The sequence below is a fragment of the Drosophila eugracilis genome, unplaced genomic scaffold (assembly GCF_018153835.1).
Source record: "Drosophila eugracilis isolate 14026-0451.02 unplaced genomic scaffold, ASM1815383v1 contig_1104, whole genome shotgun sequence".
Lineage (NCBI taxonomy): Eukaryota > Metazoa > Arthropoda > Insecta > Diptera > Drosophilidae > Drosophila > Drosophila eugracilis.
The window spans coordinates 650,881-673,918 of NW_024571881.1; the positions used below are offsets into that span (position 1 = coordinate 650,881).

General features: G+C 37.3%; 1 protein-coding gene and 1 non-coding gene across 3 annotated transcripts in view; one reads left to right on the plus strand and one right to left on the minus strand.

Moving 5' to 3' along the window:
- The window catches only part of LOC108109799 (serine/threonine-protein kinase NLK), a 71,734-nt gene that overhangs the window by 12,382 nt on the left and 36,314 nt on the right, over nt 1-23,038 (minus strand). For both annotated transcript variants that reach the window (XM_017218508.2, XM_017218509.2), the window contains exon 2: nt 2,595-2,724. In XM_017218508.2, the coding sequence (XP_017073997.1) occupies nt 2,595-2,724 (130 nt within the window). The remainder of the gene's footprint in view (nt 1-2,594; nt 2,725-23,038) is intronic.
- On the plus strand, nt 14,915-14,987 carry Trnaa-agc. Its single transcript has one exon. It is a non-coding gene; the product is annotated as a tRNA-Ala (tRNA).

Here is a 23,038-nt window from a genome sequence, read left to right on the forward strand (position 1 = left end):
AACATTTTGCAGCGATTTGCCATAAACTGCAATATGCATAAAGCATGAGAAGAGTCATTGGTGCGATGTGAAAAGCCATTGAAAAGCGGTCTATCATTCAAGTTTTTGATTGATTGAAAGGGTCAAGGAGTTGCCTTAATCTAAGCAAAAGGGAAAATATGGAAAATTCATATACGAAATCCAGACTAACTTCAGTTTGAGGAAGTTAAAATGTTACTCGATTTCCATATCAAAGTAAATTTGTTAGTAAATTTTCATCAATAAATCAAACAATATTGACCTCAAAATAATATGCCAAAAAAGTGAATTGATAAATGAATAGCAAACCTAACTCCCAACCCCACCCAATGAACTTACAACTTTCGAAATGGAGGTCTTTCATTGATTGAGTTATAAATAGTTGAGCCCGTTTAGGCCATATGAAAAGCGTAGTGGAGGGAGAAGCCAATTTGCAATAAAATGCAAGGCAGCCACGTGCCAAGCCCCAGTGTTTTTCCTATCCCCTCTAACCTTGCCTGTCTCTTTCTAGTCTTTCAATACCCATCTCTTTCTAGCCTAACCGTTTTGGAGTTGATTGCACTTGTTTGCCATTCTCTGAATGATGTCTGTCATGTAGGAAATGAAGCAGGAAACACAGGCAGATGCAAAAAACATCCAAAGAAAATCTAGACAAATTTTCGGTTTTTCAAGGGGGGAAATGTGACAAGTTGGGTTTTTTTTTAGCATTTTATTTACTAAATATTGATTTATGTTATTTGAAATTCAAATTTAGTTTAGAATTTGTCATTTAGCAGTCATTTCTTTGACTAACTTAACAATATTTTACTCAGGTTTAGTTTCTTAAAGAGAAACTTGAACTTAATTTAATATATTTTCTTATTAATAAAGACTAAAAAGCATTTTCTTTCAGTACATCTCTACCATATATCTCCAGCGTTGACAACAAAGTCGCGCCTTCTTTTATTTACCACCCCCACTGCCATTCAGCCCACCCACCTCTAGCAATTTATGCATATTAATAGAAAATTTGCATATTGGGCAAGGTGTTACAGCCCCTGTTGTCGTTGTTGTTGTTGTTGCTGGCAGCCAACATATGGAATCGAGATTGCAGAAAGAAGGAGAGTAGAGAAGGTAAGAGGGGAGATGGAAAATCTAGCTGTCTGCTCTATAACGCCCACTTTTGCTATACCTCTTCATTATTGCATTACGAAATTCACACGCAGCCAAGCGCGATAAAGAAAAAAAAATATAAAAGAATATCACAAAAGGAAATCATGTAGGCTGATGGATATGCTGATGATAGATAAACAGAGATGCTAGATAAAGGCTATCTCTATCTGCATTAGATTTCCAGACAGCCCACGGCCTATTGGTTGTCTAATGACGTTGAACCAATCTGAAAATGATTTAGCCGAAGTAGAAAACCAACATTAGAGGGGAGAGACCATGACATTTAAGACTCTGCCTGTGACAGTTTCCACTAATAACACCATAAAAACCATAAACAACAACAATAACCTCTTCTTTGACTTTTAACTTTGAATGCAAATGTCAAATCTGCCAAATATGGAACTGTAACAAAAGGTTCTAGAGTTAGCCATATGAAAAGCCAGATGCAAGCACGTGCAGGGGAAATCGCAAGGAATATGTAAATAAATTATAAACGCTGACAATTCAGAGGGAATATATATTTATAGAAAATGTTCCATAAAATCGCATAAAACATTCGACCCTCAGCCATATGTATATATTATATATATATATATCTGTACTCTCATGCTAATAGATTTCTGGCAAAATTACAACATGCATTTATGCATTTATTGCCATTGCCTCTGGCTGGTTTAAGCTGCCACAAAATGTTGAACCATTCACAGATACTTTTTGTCCCCTTCGCTTACAAATTTGTTTGTCATAAATTTTCAGGTTTTATTAAATGCTGACACAGCGTGGGCCAAAAAGAGTTTCTTAAAGTACAAACTACTTTAAATTATAACCCTTAATAACTTCCTATCTCTGCCTTATCTCATTTTGCCTTGTGATTTATTATAGTCACCGACTAACCACCCATCCAGCAGCCACCAAACTTAACCCTTTAAGAACTGTTTAAATTCAATAAATTAACATGCCATATCAAACGTTTAATTAATGACAATAATTTCAGCGAACAATAATAATTCCACTCGAGCAGGCCAACAACGGATATTAAATGGTGGGCGTGGCCAAAAAAGGAAATGCGGAAAATTTTCCACCAAAAAAAAAAACAAAGGAAAAATATAGATTTTCCAGAGGACAATCTCTGTTCTGTTGCAGTTGTAAATATTATGAAAAAGACCCCGGGACGAAAGTGGAAAATATAATTGTTAATAAATTCACTGCAGCAGCAGCAGCAGCAACAACAACGAAAAAGCAAGAAATAAGCCAAAAGCAGTCCGACAGCCATGGCGTATACGTGATATTTAACATACAATAAAAGGATAAATATCCATCCCCGCACCCTTTGCACTGACATGTAAATATTTTAATTAAATTTTTATGTCATCAGCGTGAAATGTTAAGTTAACGTATAAAGATAGTTACGAATTTCCACTTACATTCTCATGCTTGAAGAAGCAGAGCATTTTCAGCTCACGGAAAACGCGTTTCGATGAGACCAACGATTGGAACACATTGGGCAGCTTCTTCAAGGCCACGCGTCTTCCATCCCGAGGATCTGTGACAGCCCTGAAAGGTAATCAAAGAAGTTAATTAATTATATAAGTTTAATAAACATTTTTAAAGGTTTTTTTCTGTTATTTTTCTAATAAACTTTCTTTAATCCTTAAAATCTGAGTTTAATGGATTTAATTTCCAGCTCCTTGAGAAAATTCCTGTGTGTTTTCCATCCAGCCAAAAGTTAATCTTCAACTTCTTGTTCACCGCTCAAGTGTCGCATTATAAACAGACCTCAATGGCGAACTCCTCTCTCTCTGCCCCCCGCTCTTTTAGCCTGAATGTCATTTTATACTCTCTCTCGGCCAGACAAAGCGCACAAAGTCGAAATCAGACAGCGACTGGGAGAAGGCAAACAAACATTCGATGGAGTTTAAAAGTTCATTCAACTTTTTGCCTTGACAATAATGCCGGGAGTTATATTTTTCTTTTGTTTTTTTGTACCACCCCAACCCCCAACCCCCAACCCCTTTTGCGAGCCTACAAAATGGCGCCTAGCAAATAGTCAAATGTGGATTGTCTCTCGCAATTGATAAACAAACCAACACAAGGACATCGACACGAAATTAGCAATACCAAAAATTTTGGAGAGGAGAAAAAAAAAGGTCAAACGACAGACATGTGGGGTTTTGGTTGGGTGATGGAAAATTAAGGCGAATGAATCAGGTTAAAAGAAGGGGTTGGTGGTTCGAACACCGACAACGACACAGAGGCGTCGGGGCCGGCTTATGGAGAACTTTTATGATGCCATTGGCCATGGCTGGGTGTTAGTCAGAGTCCTGTCCTGTCTGGGGCCAAGTCCTTGTCGTCTGTCTGCCCGACTGCTACTTGCAAAGTAAACTACACAGTGAAAAATTAGCAATAAATCTGTGAAATTTACATAAATTTAAACTCTATTAAAGATATTTTTTGGGTTAACTTGGAAAACTCCATTATTAACATATTTTATATATTTTTTTATTTAAGTTGCTTTCTTTTTAATCTATTTTTTATATATGTTTTTTTCTCTAAGTGCCCTCATTTTTCACCAATTTTTCTACTTTTTTCGCTATCTTTCAGCATTGCCTTGTCTGTGGTGAAAAATATTTTTGTTATGGCCATTCCTTTCAGTGGGCAGAAACTGCGCAGCATCTTTTGCTTCTTCGGTTACCAGAAAATATTCCTCTTTTCTCCTTTCTTGGCCCTGCTTAAGGGAATCTGGTTGGGCTGCTTGATAAGTTGAGGGCCGTAAATCTTTTAGCCCTGTTAGTTCGGCCGACGACATTTAAGCGTTCAGAATTATGGCCAAATTGCTGCAGATTGAATTGGTTTGTGTGAGGCCAATGCTTGCCTCTCTTTGTCTCTCTCTGTGTGTGTGTGTTTTTGTTTCTTATTGGATGAGTCAGCATCCAATTTGAGTGTAGCATACATTAGGGCGCAGAGAAAGCGATTTGCATGTCTGAGTTGGAAAAACAAATGAAAATCGTCTAGGCACAATATCAGAAGTGTTAATGATAATGAGGAGCGTGCGTAACACCATTATGCTAAAATACAAAACAACAAATGTCTAAGAAAGGCAGACAAATGGCAGTTAGAAAAGCATAACGAGATGAAATGTTACTTCTTTCTATTAATATCTCTATTCCTCAACTTTTTATAACTTTCATAAAGATTTCCCATTGAAAACAGCTCATCTTGGTAAGAAAAGACTCGCACCCAGTAATATTTTATGGTCATCTATCAAAGTCTTTGGCTCAAAGAGGAAATCTCAAAATCAAGAATTCACTTTGTTTGCCATGAATTGGGTTAAAATCAAAAATTGTTTACTGGCACCGCCAGAACCAACCGATAAGACCACACATACATGGACAAATGAGAACGAATGAGATGCGGTATGATAAAAGGGGACAGCATAGAAAGAGAGAGAGTGAGAGAGAGAGATAGGGACAGAAAGAGCAAGCCTGATGATGATGATGGATGACAAAATGCAGGCGGCATGTCTGTATGTTTGTCCATTCGAACCCCCCTTCTGACCTTCGTTTTTGATTGGCCTCTCCCTACAACATTTTCCTCCCCCCCTCATTTTCCTTTTACATCATTGCTGCTCCTGCTGCTGCTGCAATTTCTGATGTTGTTTTCATTTCGTTTTTCGTGTTTTTCCCCCTCTTTCCACTCCTTTCAATGTCAGTTAATGGGAAATCATTTATCATGTGCGTGTCCCTGCTCTAAGAGAATCAAGAAAACGCACAACCAGTTGGGAAAATGAGTCTTAAAGCAGGGCAATATATTCGTAGCGAAAGAAAAAGTGCCAGAACTAAATGATAATTACCCAACAAGACAACAAAGAGCTCAGACACAGAGAGGGAGAGATCAATAATTTATCATCAGTGACCCCTGGCTGGGGGTCTGCCTCTCTGTCCTTCAATTTGTGCCGCTTGGTCTCCACTCAACTTGAAAATTTGTTATAGTTTCCCTCGATTTCTGATTGATTCAGTGGAGAGAACCAACGAAATGCTGAATAAAAAACATCTTCAATTGTCTTTCCCAATTTCAGATTCCAGGTGTCTGTTCGTTCGTGTTCAAGTGCTTGGAATCGAATCAAAAAATGGTTTTATAGATACGTGGGGGAAAAGGGGTTAAGCTCTGTAGTGGGAGAAGTGCGGAGAAGCTGCCCCCAAAGGATGGAAAACTTCAAATTGCCATTTCGATGCTCGCAAAGTTTTTGTCTTCTTGTTTCTTATTTTACATTTTGGCCATTTTCCCTTTCTGTTTCTTATATCTTTTTCGTGCCGCAAACAAATTCAAATATCCTTTCGATTGACTCTTGGCCAGTTGGTTATAAACTAAAGGAAGGAATCCTAGTCTCAGAAGGTATATTGTTTACTTTATAATTTTAAGATTTACCTTCAAAAATCTGTTAAATACTTGAAAAAATCAAGTCTAGAACCGAATTTAACAATATTTTTCCAATGTTTTCCTCTGAAAATCTTCCTAACTACTAATTACAGGATATTTCCCATTCTATCAATACCCACATCTACCTCCATTGAATACTCCTTTCATTTGGTTTAAGCAGCTTAAGCTGAAAAATAACTTTTCAATGACTTTTCAGGCTTGGACCTCGCCTGCGGGTCACATCTGCCTTTACTTTACATTATTATTTCATTCCTTTTCAGTTTTTTTTCACTCTCTCTCTCTCTCAATCTCTTGATTCCTTGTTTTTGTATATATACATATATAAGAAATGATGTTTTTGGACCCCTTTTTAGAGACCAGCATCAGCATCAGCATTATATATCTCAGGCAGCCGTCGCCCTCATCTGCTGCTTGCATAATTTCATTTTTGATTTCTTCTGACACTTTGCACATGCTTTTTGAATAACTCATCACCTTGTGCACTCATCATCAAACATTCTTGGCTCAGCCACACCCCCTTTCGACCGCCCCTTAATACCCTTCCTCTCACCTCTCTCCCGCCTCCCGCATCTTCCCCTTAAAAGCTGATCCATCCAAGTGAGCATTTGTTGCCTTTGGGCCTTTAACTTCCTGCTGCTGCTGATGCTGTTTCATGTCGTCATTTTCGTCTGCTGACTGCCTTCTCCTCCATCTACCCAGAACCAAACGTTCATTGAACCCACCTCTCACTCAGCATTCTGGAACTCACTCTTCTTGGCGGTTTTTACTCGATTTAAACTTTTTTAAAGAATTTTTGTGGCTGCAAAATTGTTGTTTTCTGTTTAAACCTTTAAAATCATCTCAAAAACACTATTAAAATCATATCAAAATGCATTCCTCAATTACTAATTGCAGTTTTGCTATAATTATGGGCCCATTATATATGCCACATGAGCCCACAGCTGCTGATGATGGGGTGGCATATCCCATTTCCGCATTTCCCATTTTCGCATTTCGGCCTGCGTGTAAATTACTAATTTCTGTTGTTCGTCCTGACATCGCTTTGATTGTCTCTGTCACTCTCACTGGACGCTGTCTGTCTCTCTCTCTCCCTCTCGCTTTCAATTTGCCTTCCTGCTCTTTGTTTGCCCTCTGATGTGCTGATCCAAACGATTGTTGTCCTTCTGCTGATGTTAGCATTACGCAGCAGTGTCCATTATTTTGGTCAGCCAACGGCGGTGGATGGTCTATAAAATGCAAACTCATGCGGGTGTTTACTGTACAGGTGACGAAAGTGTTGGGAAATTGTAATTTAAAGAATATATTTAACTCTTAAAAAGAGTTTAGTTCTAGGAAGTATCAAAATTTAATCGATTTTTCGAAACTATTTTCATATATCTTTTTATTTTGATAGTTCTGAGAGGTTTTTATAGGTTTAAAGTCAAAAACATGCCTACATGTTTCAAATTTCATATAATTTCAAACCTTATTTAACTTCTCTTTGGGTTAAAACTGCCATATAAAGCCTATTTTTGGGTTAAAATCGCCATATAAAGCTCTATGTCGCCTGTACCACATGTAGATGCATCATGTTTGGGCCAAGTTTTCCCTTGATGCCACAACGATGGCAACTAATTCGCATGTTTCAGCCATTTCACACTGTTATAATTATGGCAATGTATGCCAATACCAGCAGGGAATTCATTCCATACCTCTCTCTCTCTCTCTTTCTCTTTCGCACAACTAGCCAGCTATCTCTCTCGCTCTTTGAATACGCAGCAACATTAATTGCAACATTTTCGCTGTTGTTAATTGACTAATAACTTTGGGGTTTATTCCCCAGGGATGGAGAGGGGAAACAAGGGGGAAAACCCCAAAACCGGAAGAGAGTTTGGGGTCTTATATAGACACTAACCATAGGCTAAAGCAATTAGGCTTAATTGAATTTGATTATATAAATAAAATAACGAATATTCGCATGCCAGAATGGCTTTAAAAACTCAATTTGAAAACTAGCCAAGCTGTGTGTGTGTGTGTGTTTGTGTATGTTCTGGCAAATATCTATGGAAAAGCTATGGAAAACCCAATCTCCGTTTTTCCTGTCTCTTTCCCATCCCGCTACCCACTTCCTGTTACCCCCTCTTACTCTGCGTAGTCGTCGACGTCGTCGTCATCGTCGTCGTCTGCTTCAATTTATGCGCGTAATCAATTTTACAAATGGCCTGCAGGCAAAGGCAGGTGGTAGGCGTGGCATTTTCCGGCCAGAGAGAGAGAGAGAGAACGAAATAAATTTATGCAATTTAGAATTTTCCAAGGGTAAGGGGGTTGTGCGTCCAAGTCTATGTGCTAGTATGTGCAGTCAGTCAATGACTTTTACAGCCCAACGAAGCTAAAATCAATTAAAATCCATTTTGATTGCTCACTTCATTTCCAAATCCTGTCATTATAATTTTCCTTAGCCAAAATGAAAACTCTCTTAAGTATACTATGAAAAATGTGTTCGAAGGAAAGGCAAAACAATAGAGTCATTGTCAATGTCGTTAGTGTCTCGCTTTTCTTTTTTGTTTTGCCATTCAGCTGTTGGCCATATTTCACTTTAATGCCAAAAGGAAAACTGCTGCTGCTGTTGCTGCTGCTGCTTGTCGGGCCAGTCTTTTCGGGGGGGCGGAATGAAAAATGACAACAGGCCAACAAAAACAACAGAAATATATACTTATATACCGAATCTTAGAAGGAGCAGAGAAGAGAGGCCGCCCCTGTCATAATTTCATAATTTTCTGTGTAATTGTTTTGGCTAAAAAGTGAAAATCTCGTTTGACATGAATTTATGCCTCAATTTCTGGCACTCTGAGAAATGAGAGGCATGCCAAAGCTGTTGACCTAATTGATGGGCGGGGTGGTGGCATATGAAAATTCATACTCAAATTTTAATTAATACTTAGCCCTGCTTTTGGTTTTTTAAATAATTTCTTCCTTCTTCTTGTCTTAAATTGCTTACCTAGAAAGAGAAGAGCAAACAAAGAGAAATTAGTCTTGTTTTAAAGTGATAAGTGATTAAGTTAACTCATAAATTAGTTTAACAAAAACATATTCCTTCCTTTTTCCCATAAATTATTTGTTAACAAAGACTTGCCAGAGGTCATGGCAATGTCACAAAACAAGCAAACCCAAACTTGTCTCTACCAATTATGTAAAAATCTTTTGAAAATTTAAATTTAATGTTGGCTTTTCCGTGACGCCATCGCTCGGTTCGGTGGCACCACCACTCCAGCCAAATTGATTATGACACTTTCCCCTGCCCCTGCTATGCTCTTTTTTTTCATGCCCTCTCACAGCTTCTGACGCAAATGCGCCTCAACGTATGCAACGAATGTTTTATGTAATGGAAAATTACCAAAGTGCCAGAGACAAACAAAAAGCGTTCCACCAAATCGGCGCCAGATAGAAGAAACAAGTTTATGCCACATGCATTTGACACATGCCGATGGGTAGTAGGGAGCGACAGCACACAAAAAATAAACTTTTCTCTCCACCCTCTTGGTGGGTGGATACAAAAATAATGATGCCGATGATGTGCCCTTGAATCATCATCATCATCATCATCATCATCATCAGCAGTAGCAGTAGCAGTGGCCGCGGCAGCCACCGAAATGTTGAAAGAGCGCGTGTGGGCGGTGAGGCAAAAATCGTTTCATTTCATTTCGTTACGTTGCGTTACGTTTTTGTGCGGATTTGTCCGCAAACAATAGAGCGATGTGGCTGACTTGCTCTGCTCCTGAAATGCCCAAAAATAGCCAAAGGACCCCGGGGAGGTAGAACAGTGGCCGCAAGTTAACGCAGCTCCCAACTCCTCTATATTTGGGTTGATTAGGCTGCTAATGGGTAGCAAACGGGAGGTTATGATATCAGAAGTGATAGAATTTTGGCAACTTCTTAATTTTGATAAGTTTTCTTCCTTTAATTACACTTTTCCTTATATAGTTTCCCATTTTCTAACGAACCCCTATGACTTCCAGGGTACTCCCCATGTCCAGTTAACATTCAACCTTAATGTATTCCCTTTTCCTTTTGTTGTCGCTTCATACTTAAGACCGTCATCAGCATTTCTCATGGATTTTCCACCCGAAACAGCCCATGCCTTCCCTTTCCCCCCCTTGTAATTTTGCATGCTCGAGCGATTTCTTGTTGTGCTTCGCATGTTTAATTTAGCCTGACCCCCTCTTTCTCCCTCTCCCCTCCCCAACCCAGCTTCCCTCTGGCTCTTCAAACATTCGCATGTTTGGGCTTTGCCCATGGGGGCCAAGGCCAAAAAGGATAGAACCTCCGCCCCTCCGCCTTCCGACTGGGCTTAGGATTCTGCTTCGGTGATGGCTGACCGCCCGTGGGGGTCTTCGGGTTACTTTTAAATTAATTATGCGCTTAATTGTCTAATTATTGCACAGCGAGGAACAAACAAAAAGAGAAAAAAAGGTCAGTTGGGGGAAGGATGCTGGGGAAATAGTTTGCCTCGAAAAAACATATTGTTCATTTTGCTAAACGTTACAAAGAGAGAGAGAGAGGGACTCTAGTTTCCCAGAAGGACTTTTTTATTTAAAGCTAAAACAGATTTACGATGCTTTTACACTTATTAACTGCTTAGTATTTAATTAACCTTAAAACACCTTCTTAATGTTTAATCTCATTAAAAACGTATAAGATTCTCCAAAAATATGCTCAGCTTCCAGCTCTTACCCTACCAAATCTGATTAATGAAAGCCACACAAATTTATAACTCCTTCCAAAACATTGATCAGGGAAAATGTCCTGGAACCAGGACACGACTTTCTGTTTATGTTATCATCTTAGGGCTATTTATATTTTACACCTGACTAAGCTTTTAAGCCAATTCATTTGCGCTTTCCACCTTTGACACAGCCTCCTTTTTTCACTTCATTTTCTTTTTTTTTCTTTCTTTATTTTCCTTTCAGAAACACGCATGAAAGTTGGCCAAAAGATTTTCCCAACAAAAGTTCAAGGTGATGCCGACGCCACCGCTTATTCTTTTTTTTTTTTATGCTTGGCAGGAAAATGTATGAATTTCCCACCGACGCTCGTGGCTCGCTCATTAAAAAGGGTGGAAAAAAAGAAAATGTAATAAAAGATGCAAAAAAGAAGGAGAACAAAATTTGCAAGAATAATAGAAGATGGTAAAAAAAAAAATTCTTGTGGCGTCTGTGAATAATTTGTTAAAATTAAGCCCAGCCCAAGGGCGTGGCGAACACTCTCTAATGATATATACCGTTGCAACAGTGGGTGGCAGAGTGGGTGGTGAATGAGCCTTGCCGTGGGTGACATAAAAATATTATAAATGTAAATGGCGAACGTCGTCGTCGTCGTTGAGCACATTTCTCATGTGAGCAAAGGAAAAACAAAAGGACTCTCGGAAAGGTTTTTCAGGGGGTGGTGTTTGGGAGCGGGGGACAGTAGTTACTCCAAGGCTGGCAGACAAAGCGTCGTCGTCGTTGTGCCGTAAAAAATTTCAAGTAAGGGAACACTTGGATTATGCAAAATGAGTCCAAATAGATTACGTACTTCAGTGAGTGACATTAAGATGGCAATCTTAAGAAATGCATCTTAAAAAAAAACATTTTTTATAAATAAAAAGTTTGTAAATATGAAAAAATCTTAAAATTTCTTATAATTTAAAATTAAACTTATAAAAACTCCCCTTTGAACTTCACAATTTATGTGCTGACTTAACTTTCCAAGTAGGTGACACAGATTTATGTGAAACAATTTCTGGCCACATAAATTTCCATTTCATAAAATTTTCCATATTCCCATTAAAACAAACATTTCGTACCCTATCAAAACACGGCACAAATTCAATATTCCCTTTGCACATTTTTCTTTCCTTTCATAAATAAAAAAAAGAAGAAAAACTGGAAAAAAAAATAAATGTAGCCGACTTTTTCGCGTCATGTTGTTTAAGCTTGTGTGTGGGTGCCTTTGCCAGTGTGTGTGCGTGTGTGTGTGCGTTTCAGGTGGAGCGTGTGGCATAAGCATGACAAGCTGTCATTGTTTTTTGTGCCACGTCCTTGTTTTTGCGCCTTCCACTCCTGCTGGGCTCCCCCCTTTTGTGATCCTTCTCTCCCTTCTCTCTCATGACTTTATTCCTCTCAACAAGTTGCTCATACGCCACGTTGTACTAATAAGTTAATAGCTCCTCGCGCGCGTCCTTTTTGTTTCCTTCCCCTCCTGCTGCTCCTATCCACTTGCTGTGCTCTCCTCTTGACAAATTGGAAAAAAGCCCCGAAATAAAATAGGATTTTGTACGTGTCAGAGAGAGTTATAACAATGGGGAAAGGTTCAAGTGAGTAACAAAATATATTGCATGAAATTGCTGAAGTCATGGAAAGTGACTGGGGGATTGGGTGACTGGTGTGTGTAGGTATATAGAAGAAAATCGAGGCCAAGACGGGCTGGCGACTGGTAATAATCTAAAGATTTTCCCAAAGAGCCGGCGGCAACCGACAGCTCAAGGTCTCTGCTTTGCCTTTGTTACGAATTTCTTCTTCCTTTAAGCATCCTTTTTGCCCTAATCCGAACCCTATCATTGATGGGCGATGCTCTAATAAATTTCAATACTCGACGGACAAACAATGCCACAACGATTTGAATGAAGTTGCCACTTTATCGTGGCATAAGAATATAAACCTATATATACGAGTATATAGGCATTATACCAACAACAAGAAGAATGCCATAACATAAGGACCTTCGGGTCTTTGAAAGGCTGTTCGGCTGTTTGCTGTTGATAAGCCACGTTACGATTTATCCTTTATCTTTTTGGCTTGAGGTAGGTCTTACGTAACTCGTTACACCATAGCTAACGCTGCTTCTTGTCTCCTCCTCTACGCCTTTGTATCTTCTATCAATAATTTATGAAACGCTTTTCATATTTATGACAGACACGCGTGCAAATATGAATATTTACGAACGAAAAAGGATGTTCAACGGGGATCCGTGGCTTTAATCTACTTACTCAGTTTCTTCTTTGCTTTGCTTAAAACTAATTCAACCATTTATCAATGTCCTGGCTTAATGCATTCGCTGCGAGTAGAGGACATGCTTAGATTTTGTATTGTAAACTTAGCACGCACATAGAGCTGCTCTAATGGACAAACGATGGCCATTTAATGGTAATTACCAGAGATAATGATGTCTCTGCTTGGCAAAATCATCTTTAAAGGGGGGTGAGAAATATTCATAACATAAACTTGGACTAACAAAAAGTTTCCTTTTAAGTATTCATGGAAGTTTTTGTTCTCAAATTCTTCGATTTAAATGTTATTTTCATTTCTAATAATTCTACTAAACTAACAAATTACTTCTGTATAGAAAATTAACCAATTTTCTTCATTAATCACATCACCCTTACGTAGCTATAATTTATGAGGTAAACTTATTGCGTTTCCCCTCAAATTTCTTTCATTTTCTCTCCACCCTTTTCCCTATTCACCGAAACGCGTTTCCTGTAAACTGACCCGTTTCTCTCCCACCATTTCACTCACTCCATTAACCCCTAACTGACCTTATTACACAAATTTGTTAAGGCCAAAAACTATATATAACCATGTACATATTTTCACTCGTTGCTGATGACATTTATTCTGGCACGCGATGTCAATTAGCATTCCCGAGTTGAAATATGGCTGATAGTCGGAAAAACAAAGTTGGAAAAATGCCGGTTGTGATAAACCGCGGAGTCGTGTGAACTCATAGAGTTGGAGGAATTCTGTGAAACATTTGAGAAATATTTCCCACTTACTTTTGCATTTTTCTCTTGCTGTTGCTGTTGCTGTGACTGTTGCAAGAATACGAGTACACCACACCGACTCACACCTGCATGGATATGTCCGAAAAGTTGGAAAATTTACGCGCCCGTTAATTGACAAAGGCTTGTGGGTTTGCAAATGGCGAGCTGGGTCGCCATCTGGGACTACTGTGCGTATGTGTAATATAAGCCACAAAGGGGCACAGCAACAACAACAACAAACAGGAGCGATAGACCACAAATCTTAAATGTCAAATGGCTTGAGCGACATTTGTATTGATTAGTAAATGCGATTAATCATGATTTTTGTGTGAGTGTGTGTGTGTGTTTGGGTGTAGCATGTGGCACATGTGGCACATGGGGCAAAAATTACAGAAGATAAATCTGCCGATTCGGTAACTCGAAATTCCTTTAATTCGGCCACATCTGTTGTGGCCTTAATCAAGCAAATGTTGATATCAAAAACCGCATAAAGCCAATTTGCCTTTGGGATATTAAGTTACAGTGGTTATTCGAAAGAGCGAACAAAAAGGGCTGCCCAAAAAAGTTTCCCATGAGGTTTCGATGGGTTTTACATTTTCGGACTCCAATTTTCACCCATACATTTCTTTGTATAGAGTCCCTACTGTAACAGACGCCTCCTGTTGTTCTCAATATCAGTTTTTTGTTTCCCTGCCCCCAATATCGTCTTGATTAGCACTCGATAATGACGTCAAAGTGACCTATATAAACGACGACAGACTAAAAAGTTTCATTCCAATATTGAAAGTAAATGTCCAACAGCTGCTGCAAATAGTTAACTTCACACACCAACAGCTGCCGCAGACATTGGGTAAGAGAAAAGTGGAAAGACAGTGGGAAAGAGATGGCAGCAACAGCAACGAAAACACGTTCGACACGTTCAGCGAAACTGAAACTAAACAAGTTGTGACCCAAATTCGCTCAACAAATATTATAATAGGCCCTCCATCCATCCATCTACTCATCTTCAAAGCCATTTGTCTATCTCTTTTCATATTCTCATATTTTTCCGGCTCTTGCCTTCGAACTAATTAGCCTGTAATTGAGCACTTTCCAAATGACGCAATAAATTTGCTTTTCTTTTTTTTCGGTTAATTAATTAGCTAATCATAAATGTAAGGAAAATACTTAAGCATAACTAATCAAATTGAGTAAGTAGAGCGGGTTTAAGTAGATACAGCGGGTAGATACATAGATAAAGAGGATTTAAAAATAATTACAAGAAACAAAAGAGTGAAAAACTGCTTGAAAGTGTCAAGTTCACAGAAAGCTCTTTTTTTTCCCAATGCCTTAATCAGCTGACTGAGCATTTTCTACTTATTTATAGATAAGTCCGCCGACGTAAGGCCAACAAAACTATGGAAATTAAATCAAAAGCAACGGGTCCGATCGCTACAACAACAACAACAATCACTATCTCTTATATTGCCTTTGCACACGCCATAGTTTTCGTTTGCTTGGAATTTCGACTTAGCACGTGTGGGGCTATAAGGGGATGTAGCTCAGATGGTAGAGCGCTCGCTTAGCATGTGAGAGGTACGGGGATCGATGCCCCGCATCTCCAGTTGGAAAGTTTTTTTTTCTTGATTATTATAAACTATTTTTAAAGTTCTTTTTTTTATCGTTTAATATGTAATTTTTAATTAACTAAACTGGCACAAAATAAGCCCATTATAAAACACTTAATTACAGCGAAAATAAGCATTTCTGTATTATATTTAAAATATATTTCCTTTCCTCTCCGAAAACTGCAATTTTCCGCGAAAGCAAGAAACCGCATTTCATTTTTGAGAGTTCTCAGTTTTCCCAGCACTTGAGTCAAGGACAAAAGGCCTTAAAATGGACGCACTGCAGCATTAAAAACAAGAAGAAAAAAAAATGAAAACACACAGAAAGGAATAAAATAAAAATTGAACGGAAAAAAAATGTTGAGATAAAAAGCAGTGGGGAAAAAGCAACGGAAAAAGAGAAATCACGAATGCGTCATAAAAACTTTGCACATCAATGCGCAGCGTGGAGAACGGGGGCGTGGCAGGCGGATAGATAGCGGATGGGGGCCATCAGCAGCCACTTTTGAGCCAAGCATCTAGCCAAACAAAGTCCTGGGGAAAAAGCGTGCAATGATATACAGTTGCGGAAAGCATAATAGCAGTTATAACTTCAATAGAAATCATTTTATTGAAATCAGATCAGTGTATATCTTTAGATTATCCCAACTCTAATCTTAAGATATATAAAAGTATTTCCTAGATCTTAACCATAAAATGATCTGGCAAATTATCATCTCATAAACTATATAGCCCCCATGATCCTACAATTACGACCACATCTGTATTTATATAGTATGTTATATAAATAAAAAAGAATTTGCTCCTGCTGTTTGGGCCAAGATGCGACCAAAGGCACTTGAAAAATCCAGCAAAAAGTGAGCAATACGTTGGGTGAGGAGGAGGAGGGCTCTCTGAAGGGTAACTGACCAAATGGTTTCGGTCAGGCCGAGAAGAACGTTTTTATTGCAATTTCTGGCTGGCTGGCAGGCAGGCAGGAAGCAGGCCCTGGTCAGTCCGCTATATATGCGTGCTATATAGCCGGCAGCCTCATTTGTTGATGGATTAGTCAAAGAGCAGCCACAGGGGCAAAAGGGAGACTGACTGACTGGCTGGGATGTTGGGTAGGGAGGGAGGTAGGAAGAGTAGCAGCAGGAGCATTTCCTCATTTGCCTGTGGCAATGCAATTTTACTGCTGCAGTTTTGCGGCTCCTGCAGTGCATTTTGGCCTCAGCGAGCGGCGAAGCAGGCAAGGGAGAGGAGCCTGGCCACATTTTTGCTGCTCATTTTGGCATCATTAAAGCCTTCAGTTACGGCTTACAGTTTCTTTTTTTTTTTCCTTTTTTTTGTCTCCTTTTCCTGGCACGCACAGCACAAAATTTTGATTGATGATTGAATGGAACAGCAGCCGTAGCAGCCGCAGCTACACCATCTGATGAGCAACAGCTGCTTAATGATTGAGCCAAAGACGAAAAGGAAGCCAACTTCAAAAAACCTCTTAGAGCACACTTTAAGGTTATTATATAGGTAAGTATTATGTTTATACAGTTAAGTAATCAAAGTTTAAGCCAGACTGAGTCATGCTGTTAAACATTTTTGGACAACGTGACTCAAAGAACTAAAAGCAGAAGTGAGAAAGAACTAATTTAGGTCAGCTAAATTAAGAATTAAACACAAACACGTTTAGTGAAACGCCTTTTGCTTTAAGTTTTACATTTTTAAGCTTTAATCTTATTTTTTAAATTATTTTTTGTATTTCACGATAAAAATGTGGAAGTGCCTGACAAATAAATTCAGTAAAAATTAAAATAATATGAATGTTTAATGAAAATAAACTTTGATAACGAGCATGATTTCTTCTTTTTAAACGATAATATTTTCATAGTTGAATAGGCACAAAAATATGAATTTATTATGGCACAAAATTAAAAAGCAACTACCGATAAGAACAGCTAACGAATGTTGATTACAATTACTGAATGAATGCTCACAAAAGAAAGAAAATCCAACAAGGTATTTATATAAAATTTATCTGGAAAAAATACAACAATGGAAAAACCTTGGGGCATAGCAACCTACGCTTTCATTTTTATTTATACTTTAATTTTGCACTTTTTTTTGTGTGTTATTTTCATCCATGCCTCTGGCATTGTTTTCATGTAATTTTTTACCAAGAAAAATATTTTGATTTTTATTTCAAGTGAATGTAAAATTTTAGACCCCAAGGCTTATTCGTATTTGCAGAGGCAAAACAAATATTTAAGTTAAATTATATTAAAATTGTTTTAGTTTAGTCACTCTGCTTAAAGTCCTTAATTGCCCATCACCAACTTGTTATCTGTTTTAAATCAATTTTCCCCTTAGGAGAATTGTCCTCTTTTGACATTTATTGCTGACTTTAATTACTTTGAAATGCATTTTCCGGGCTTAATGAGTATTTATTTAATTTTCTCTTCGCAATTTCCTTTCATTTGATATATTATTCCAATGAAAATTTAATGGTAATTCATAAGATTAAATCAATATTTATTTGCTTTAAAAAATATATATTTAAATCTGGGACTGGGAGTTTAAAACTGCTTTATGTGCAAGTTTTTGTGTAACTTTTCTTTCGGGTTTTTCCTTTACAAAATTTCGTCATTTTTACAGATAAATTGTTGCCTTTTGTGGTTGTTGTTGTAACAACAAAATTTGGTAATCGGTTTAGGCTGAAAGCAATTTGGCAACTGCATTTCGAAGCGATTTAAATATTTAATTAAACCATCTTTGGGTTTCAGTGTGTGTGTGGGTTTTCTTGAGAAAAAGGGAGAGGGGTGGTGTCATTAGCATATGTTTTGGGCAAACATTTGTTCGACAAATGTTTCCTAATTCTACTTTAAAAAAAATACAACAAAAAACTTGACTTGATTAATCACTCGTTTTGGGCGAGTTACGAGACTCTCTGAGTCAGTTCAAGTTGCAGCTGACGCCATGTTACCGCATTCCAGGTTGGCCTTTTGAACTTGGTTTTGTCCGATCAAAGATTATACAAAAATCAGGTTAAGCAAACTCAAATATTCTCTATAGAAAATATGTTAATTCCCAAATCATGAATATCGATTTTAACCATTTTAGTTTCCCACATAAATTGCAATTAAATCAGACTGCCCATCCTCTATGAGCTCATCCATGTCTCAATGTCTCAATAATTTATCCGCCAATCAATAATGTAGAATGCAAAATAAGCCTTCTCCCTCCAACCATTTAAGTTTCATCAGTTTTTAGCCAAATATTATTGTTGCTTTTACCTCGGCTAACTGAAAATGTTTGTGTTTAAAAAATATACATCGCAGGGACAGTTGAACTTTTTCCCACAACAGAAGAAAAAAATTGGAAAAAAATGTCACAACAAAATCAGCGAGAAAGAGGAAGAGCCGCGCGGCAGACACAAAACATGTTTAAAAATGCATAAATTAAGAAGGGAAGGCGTTTTGAAAAAAAAAAGAAGAAAAAACACAAAAATAATGAAAAAACGGCAGCAAAGCCAAATGCAAATCAACATTGAGGCCAAAGCGAAAAAAGGAGGGCAGCCATGGGAGCTAGTGGGCGTGTTAATTACGCACACTGGGACACAGTGCTGCTAAGAAGTTATGTGACATGGGAAATATTCTATTTGATTTATGGTTAAAAAATATTTAAGTTGAGAAAATTAATATATAAAAAATAACATTTTTAGGAGGTATAATATTTTATATATTTAAAAAATAATTTATTTTTTATTTTTTCCCCAAAATAAATGAATATTTTAAGTCCAAATGTAATAAATTGATTATAGATTTTAAACTTTAAATTTAAAAAATATCTTAAAGGCAATTCTTCTTTTTTTTAGGTATTAAAAAAATGTTTTTCTTTGTTAACTAGTTTAAAATGTTCTAGTTTATGTTTTAAAAATCTTCCTTAAATATTTAAATATTTTTTCAAGCCTTTCTTTAAGCTTAAGCCGCAACCCACTGTAAATTAGCATAAAAAAATAGTACAAATCCGCAAAGCCCTAGAATTGTTATTGTTTCTTTTGGGCCCAGTTTGCAGTTTATTCACAGGTAAAAATGTTAAAAACCAGGTGCGTAATTGGCGGGCGGTGTATCTGCATATGTGTGTGTGTTTGTTTTTGTGAGATTTGGAAATGCATTGGCAAGCGGAAATGTAAAGCAAAACACAAAATGCAAATGCAAAAACGACAGCGCAACGAAAAAAAAGAACAGAAAGAGAGAGAAAAAAAGAGAAACAAAAAAAAAAAACCTCAAACAGCTGATGATGACGACTCAAAAGGCAGCGCTGCCTTTGTGTGGTTTAATGACCTTGCCCAAGTTGCTGACTTCTCGCTCGCACTGGCAGTGAAAACGGGGAGCTGGGAGAGGGGGAATGGGGGAGCGCAGAGGGACTTTGGTATTTGCTCCCCTGCCAAGCTGACGCCATGTGGTGGGGTCGCTAATGCGAGAGGGAGGGAGGGAGTGAGGCAGAGGGCCGGCCACAACGAGGCGGGAATGAGACAACGTTCGTGCCTAATTTTAATTTTATGCACACTTACACACACCCCACCCCCTCCCCTTTGTATAGCCCTCTCCCTCGCACACTTCTTATTGGCAGAAAACAGCGAATTTTATTTTTAAACTATTAAAAACCGTGTCAAGTGTAAATTGAACATATTGTCGGCCGTCTTTTTAAAGATATGATAAAATTAAATAAATAGAATTAAGAAAAAAAGAAAATAAATACGAAAAAAAAAAAAGTTAGCATGTGGGCGTTAACTTGCCTCGTTCCCTTCTCACATTTTGTTTATAGAAAAGCATAAAATTCTCATCAAATTCAGGCCATAAAAATAAGCTAATATAAAAATCGTTAAAACAGGGCCAGCAGAGAACAACTTGCCATGTTATTAGAAATGGATATATATATATATATATATCTATTTAAAACATTCAAAATTTATGACCCTAAAACACACACACATTGCCAGTTAAAGTCAATGACATGTGAGGGAGGGTGGGAGTTATCTATGGGTGTGGGAAACGACTTGAAATGAAAGGAAATGAAATGGCACTGGCACTGGCGAAATGAATGGAAAATGTGTTGTGTGATTCCTCATTATGTGGCAACCTGGCAACAGCCGATACCAAGGTCTTTACTAATTTCATTGTAAAGAAAAAAAGAGATTAAAAGCTTGAGAATATTAGCTAACTTGTGCCCAGATCTAGAATGACTAAAATATAAGGAAAAGTACAAGATTTTCAGCTCTATAAATAGTTTAGGCAACAGGAAGTATATTAATAAGTTTTTAGTTGGTAAACAAATCATATAAAATCTTGAGTAAATCATATAATTTAGGCCAAATTATACACAGCTTGTGATATTTTTTATAACCAAATTGTTGTTAATAAAAATTTTATAGCGCAAAAACTCATTTGAAGACCCCAAAAGGCGACGCTAATTGATTAGAAAAACTTTCAAGTTCAATGGCTTCTACGGGCAAGTCAGTTTCTTATCAGTAAATTACTTAGATTTTTTTTTATACCATCTAATCAAATTAAAAACCTTTTTAGTCTCTCTAATATTTCCCAGAAATTTAAGTAAACTCAATCAATGGCAATTCCAAACTATACCTTCAATCTTATCCTCATTTAAATCTTAAATAAAACTTCGTGATCAGCATTTAGTCAGCTTTTCTTTCTAGTATTTGTTCTATCCCCTCTTTTTTTTTGTTATTTTCCCTATCTTATCTCAAAAACCAAGTTACGTTTATTTTATTCCCCTCCCCAATCAGAATCTGGGGCAGGCAAACAATTGACTGACAGGCAGCATTACGTTTATTTGCCCAACCAACGCCGAGTGACTAATTTCATTTTGATTATTTTATTTCAAGAACTTGTAGAGCAATGAACTTTGTTTTTCCTGTCCATCATTGGGTCTTATCTCGAAAATTGAGGGAAAACCTAATGTTAAAATTCTAGAAAAGTGCTGCTAATGGCTTTCTTTCTAGAAGGTGGAGTGGAGTGTCAATTTGTCTATAGTAAGGGGAATTTGGATAAATAGATGTGATATTTTGATTTTCCCACTTTGACTGAAAAACCCACGCAGAGCCATAAATCAAGGGAAAAACAAAGAAGAATCCATCAATGATCATAAAAAAGGGAAACCTAACATTTCGGGGGGTCTAAAAAGGTTCTTAAAGACAATATCTCCTTTGTAAAAATCTTAATTCTAACATCTTAAATTCCAAAAATCTTAAATATATATAGCAAAAAAACTAACTACAAGATAAAATCTGTATTTCTCAGTAGGTTAGGGACACTGCAGTGGCAAAGAAAAACTGAAAATTCTGAAATACAAATGGCAACCTTGACAAAGGCATCTGCAGCAGCAGAGGAAAATAAAAAATAAAAGAAAAACCCGCTAAATTACAACGTCGACGTTGACAGAGTTCTTTCTTCACGTCTCGGCGGTTTTTTTTTTTATTTTTTCTGCCTTCTACATTTCCCAGGGCGGCTTTTGTCACTTATTACTTTTTTTTCGTGTTTGGTTGATTCTTTTCATGCTTTTGTTGCCGTCATCTGCACATCATAATCCCATGCCCCAGCCATGACACGGAATATAGATTTTTTTTTCTAGCTTTCATAGTCTAGAAAACCAATTTTCTTACAATCCAGGTTTGGTTTTATTTTCTTAAATATTTAAATCGTAAAATAGGTAAGTTTAAAATCTATAAATCTCCTTAACTAACCATAAACCAAGACATAGAAGGTTTTTTCAAAACTCTTTCCACTCTGATCAAAAATTACCTCCAGCTGTTTTCATTCTCACACGAAATAATTTCCACTGGACTCCACCCACAGCGAAAAACCCGTTCCAACACGAAACACACTCCAATTGAAATTTTCCTGTTGAGCCCAAAAATAAACTTACCCAATCCTCCTCCCCAGACGAAGGAAGGAAAATGAAAAACCAAACAAAAAAAAAGAGCGACAGATAACACGAATTTTTGCTTACCTGCAACGAGAGAGAGAGAGAAAAAAAGGAGAATTAATCAATAAATATATATCTTTCATGAACGTACTGGTAGATATACTAAAGTAGAGTTTTAAGTTAAGCCGACAACATTTTCCACATTTTATTTGGCAGCAAATCATTTTGCAAGTGTCATAAATAATTCACATTCCCGATTCGAGCCATAGGCCGAGTGAGTTTTAATGCTATCTTAAAGACCGAAACGCACAAGTGCAGGTTGGTTAATAATTTATGCAACTATATTATGATTTTTCCGACTTTTCTTTGATCTTTTTCTTAGCATGTTGTCAACAGAAGAGAAAACCAGTTAGATAATGAAAGCTTAAGCTATACTAAGTTAAAGTAAAAAAAAAAGAAATGAATAGAAAATATGCAAAACAGAGATTTAAATTTTGAAAACCTTTCTAGGTGACATTATTTCCCAGCTCAGTAGAGTGTAAAATTAAGTTATCCACTCCCACACACAGCTACATGTTGGCCAAAACTCATCAATTAAGTCGCGAAAAGCAGTCAAGTGACAGCTAACAAATAAAATGCATTTACCAAATCAACTTTGCAACAGCAACAGCAACAGCAACAACGTCAACGCTGACGACAATAAAAATGAATGAAGTGAATTAAGAAATCGATAAAAGTACTGCTTCATTTTCATTCTCATATATATATATAGTGCTTTCATCATATGTAAGGAATTACGTTGATTAATTGCAAATTAGATATTTGGAGATCAATGGACGACAATCATCAAATTGATTGCAATTTGCATGCCGAATGGCCCAACTAATTAAGCTTCAATTTTACTCAATTTGATTGGATTTCATAGAAGGCAAACAACAATAACAACAAGGTGGATTGACCCCGAACAAACATCAACATCAACAGGCCGCAATCAAATTTATTGCCTCTGTGTTGACTGTTGATTAGTTTTGATTGGGTTATGGGAAAATAGCCCAGGCCTAAGGTAATAACACCATTTCGTGATATATATTAAATATATTTTAACGAGTATTTTCATGGCTTAATTATT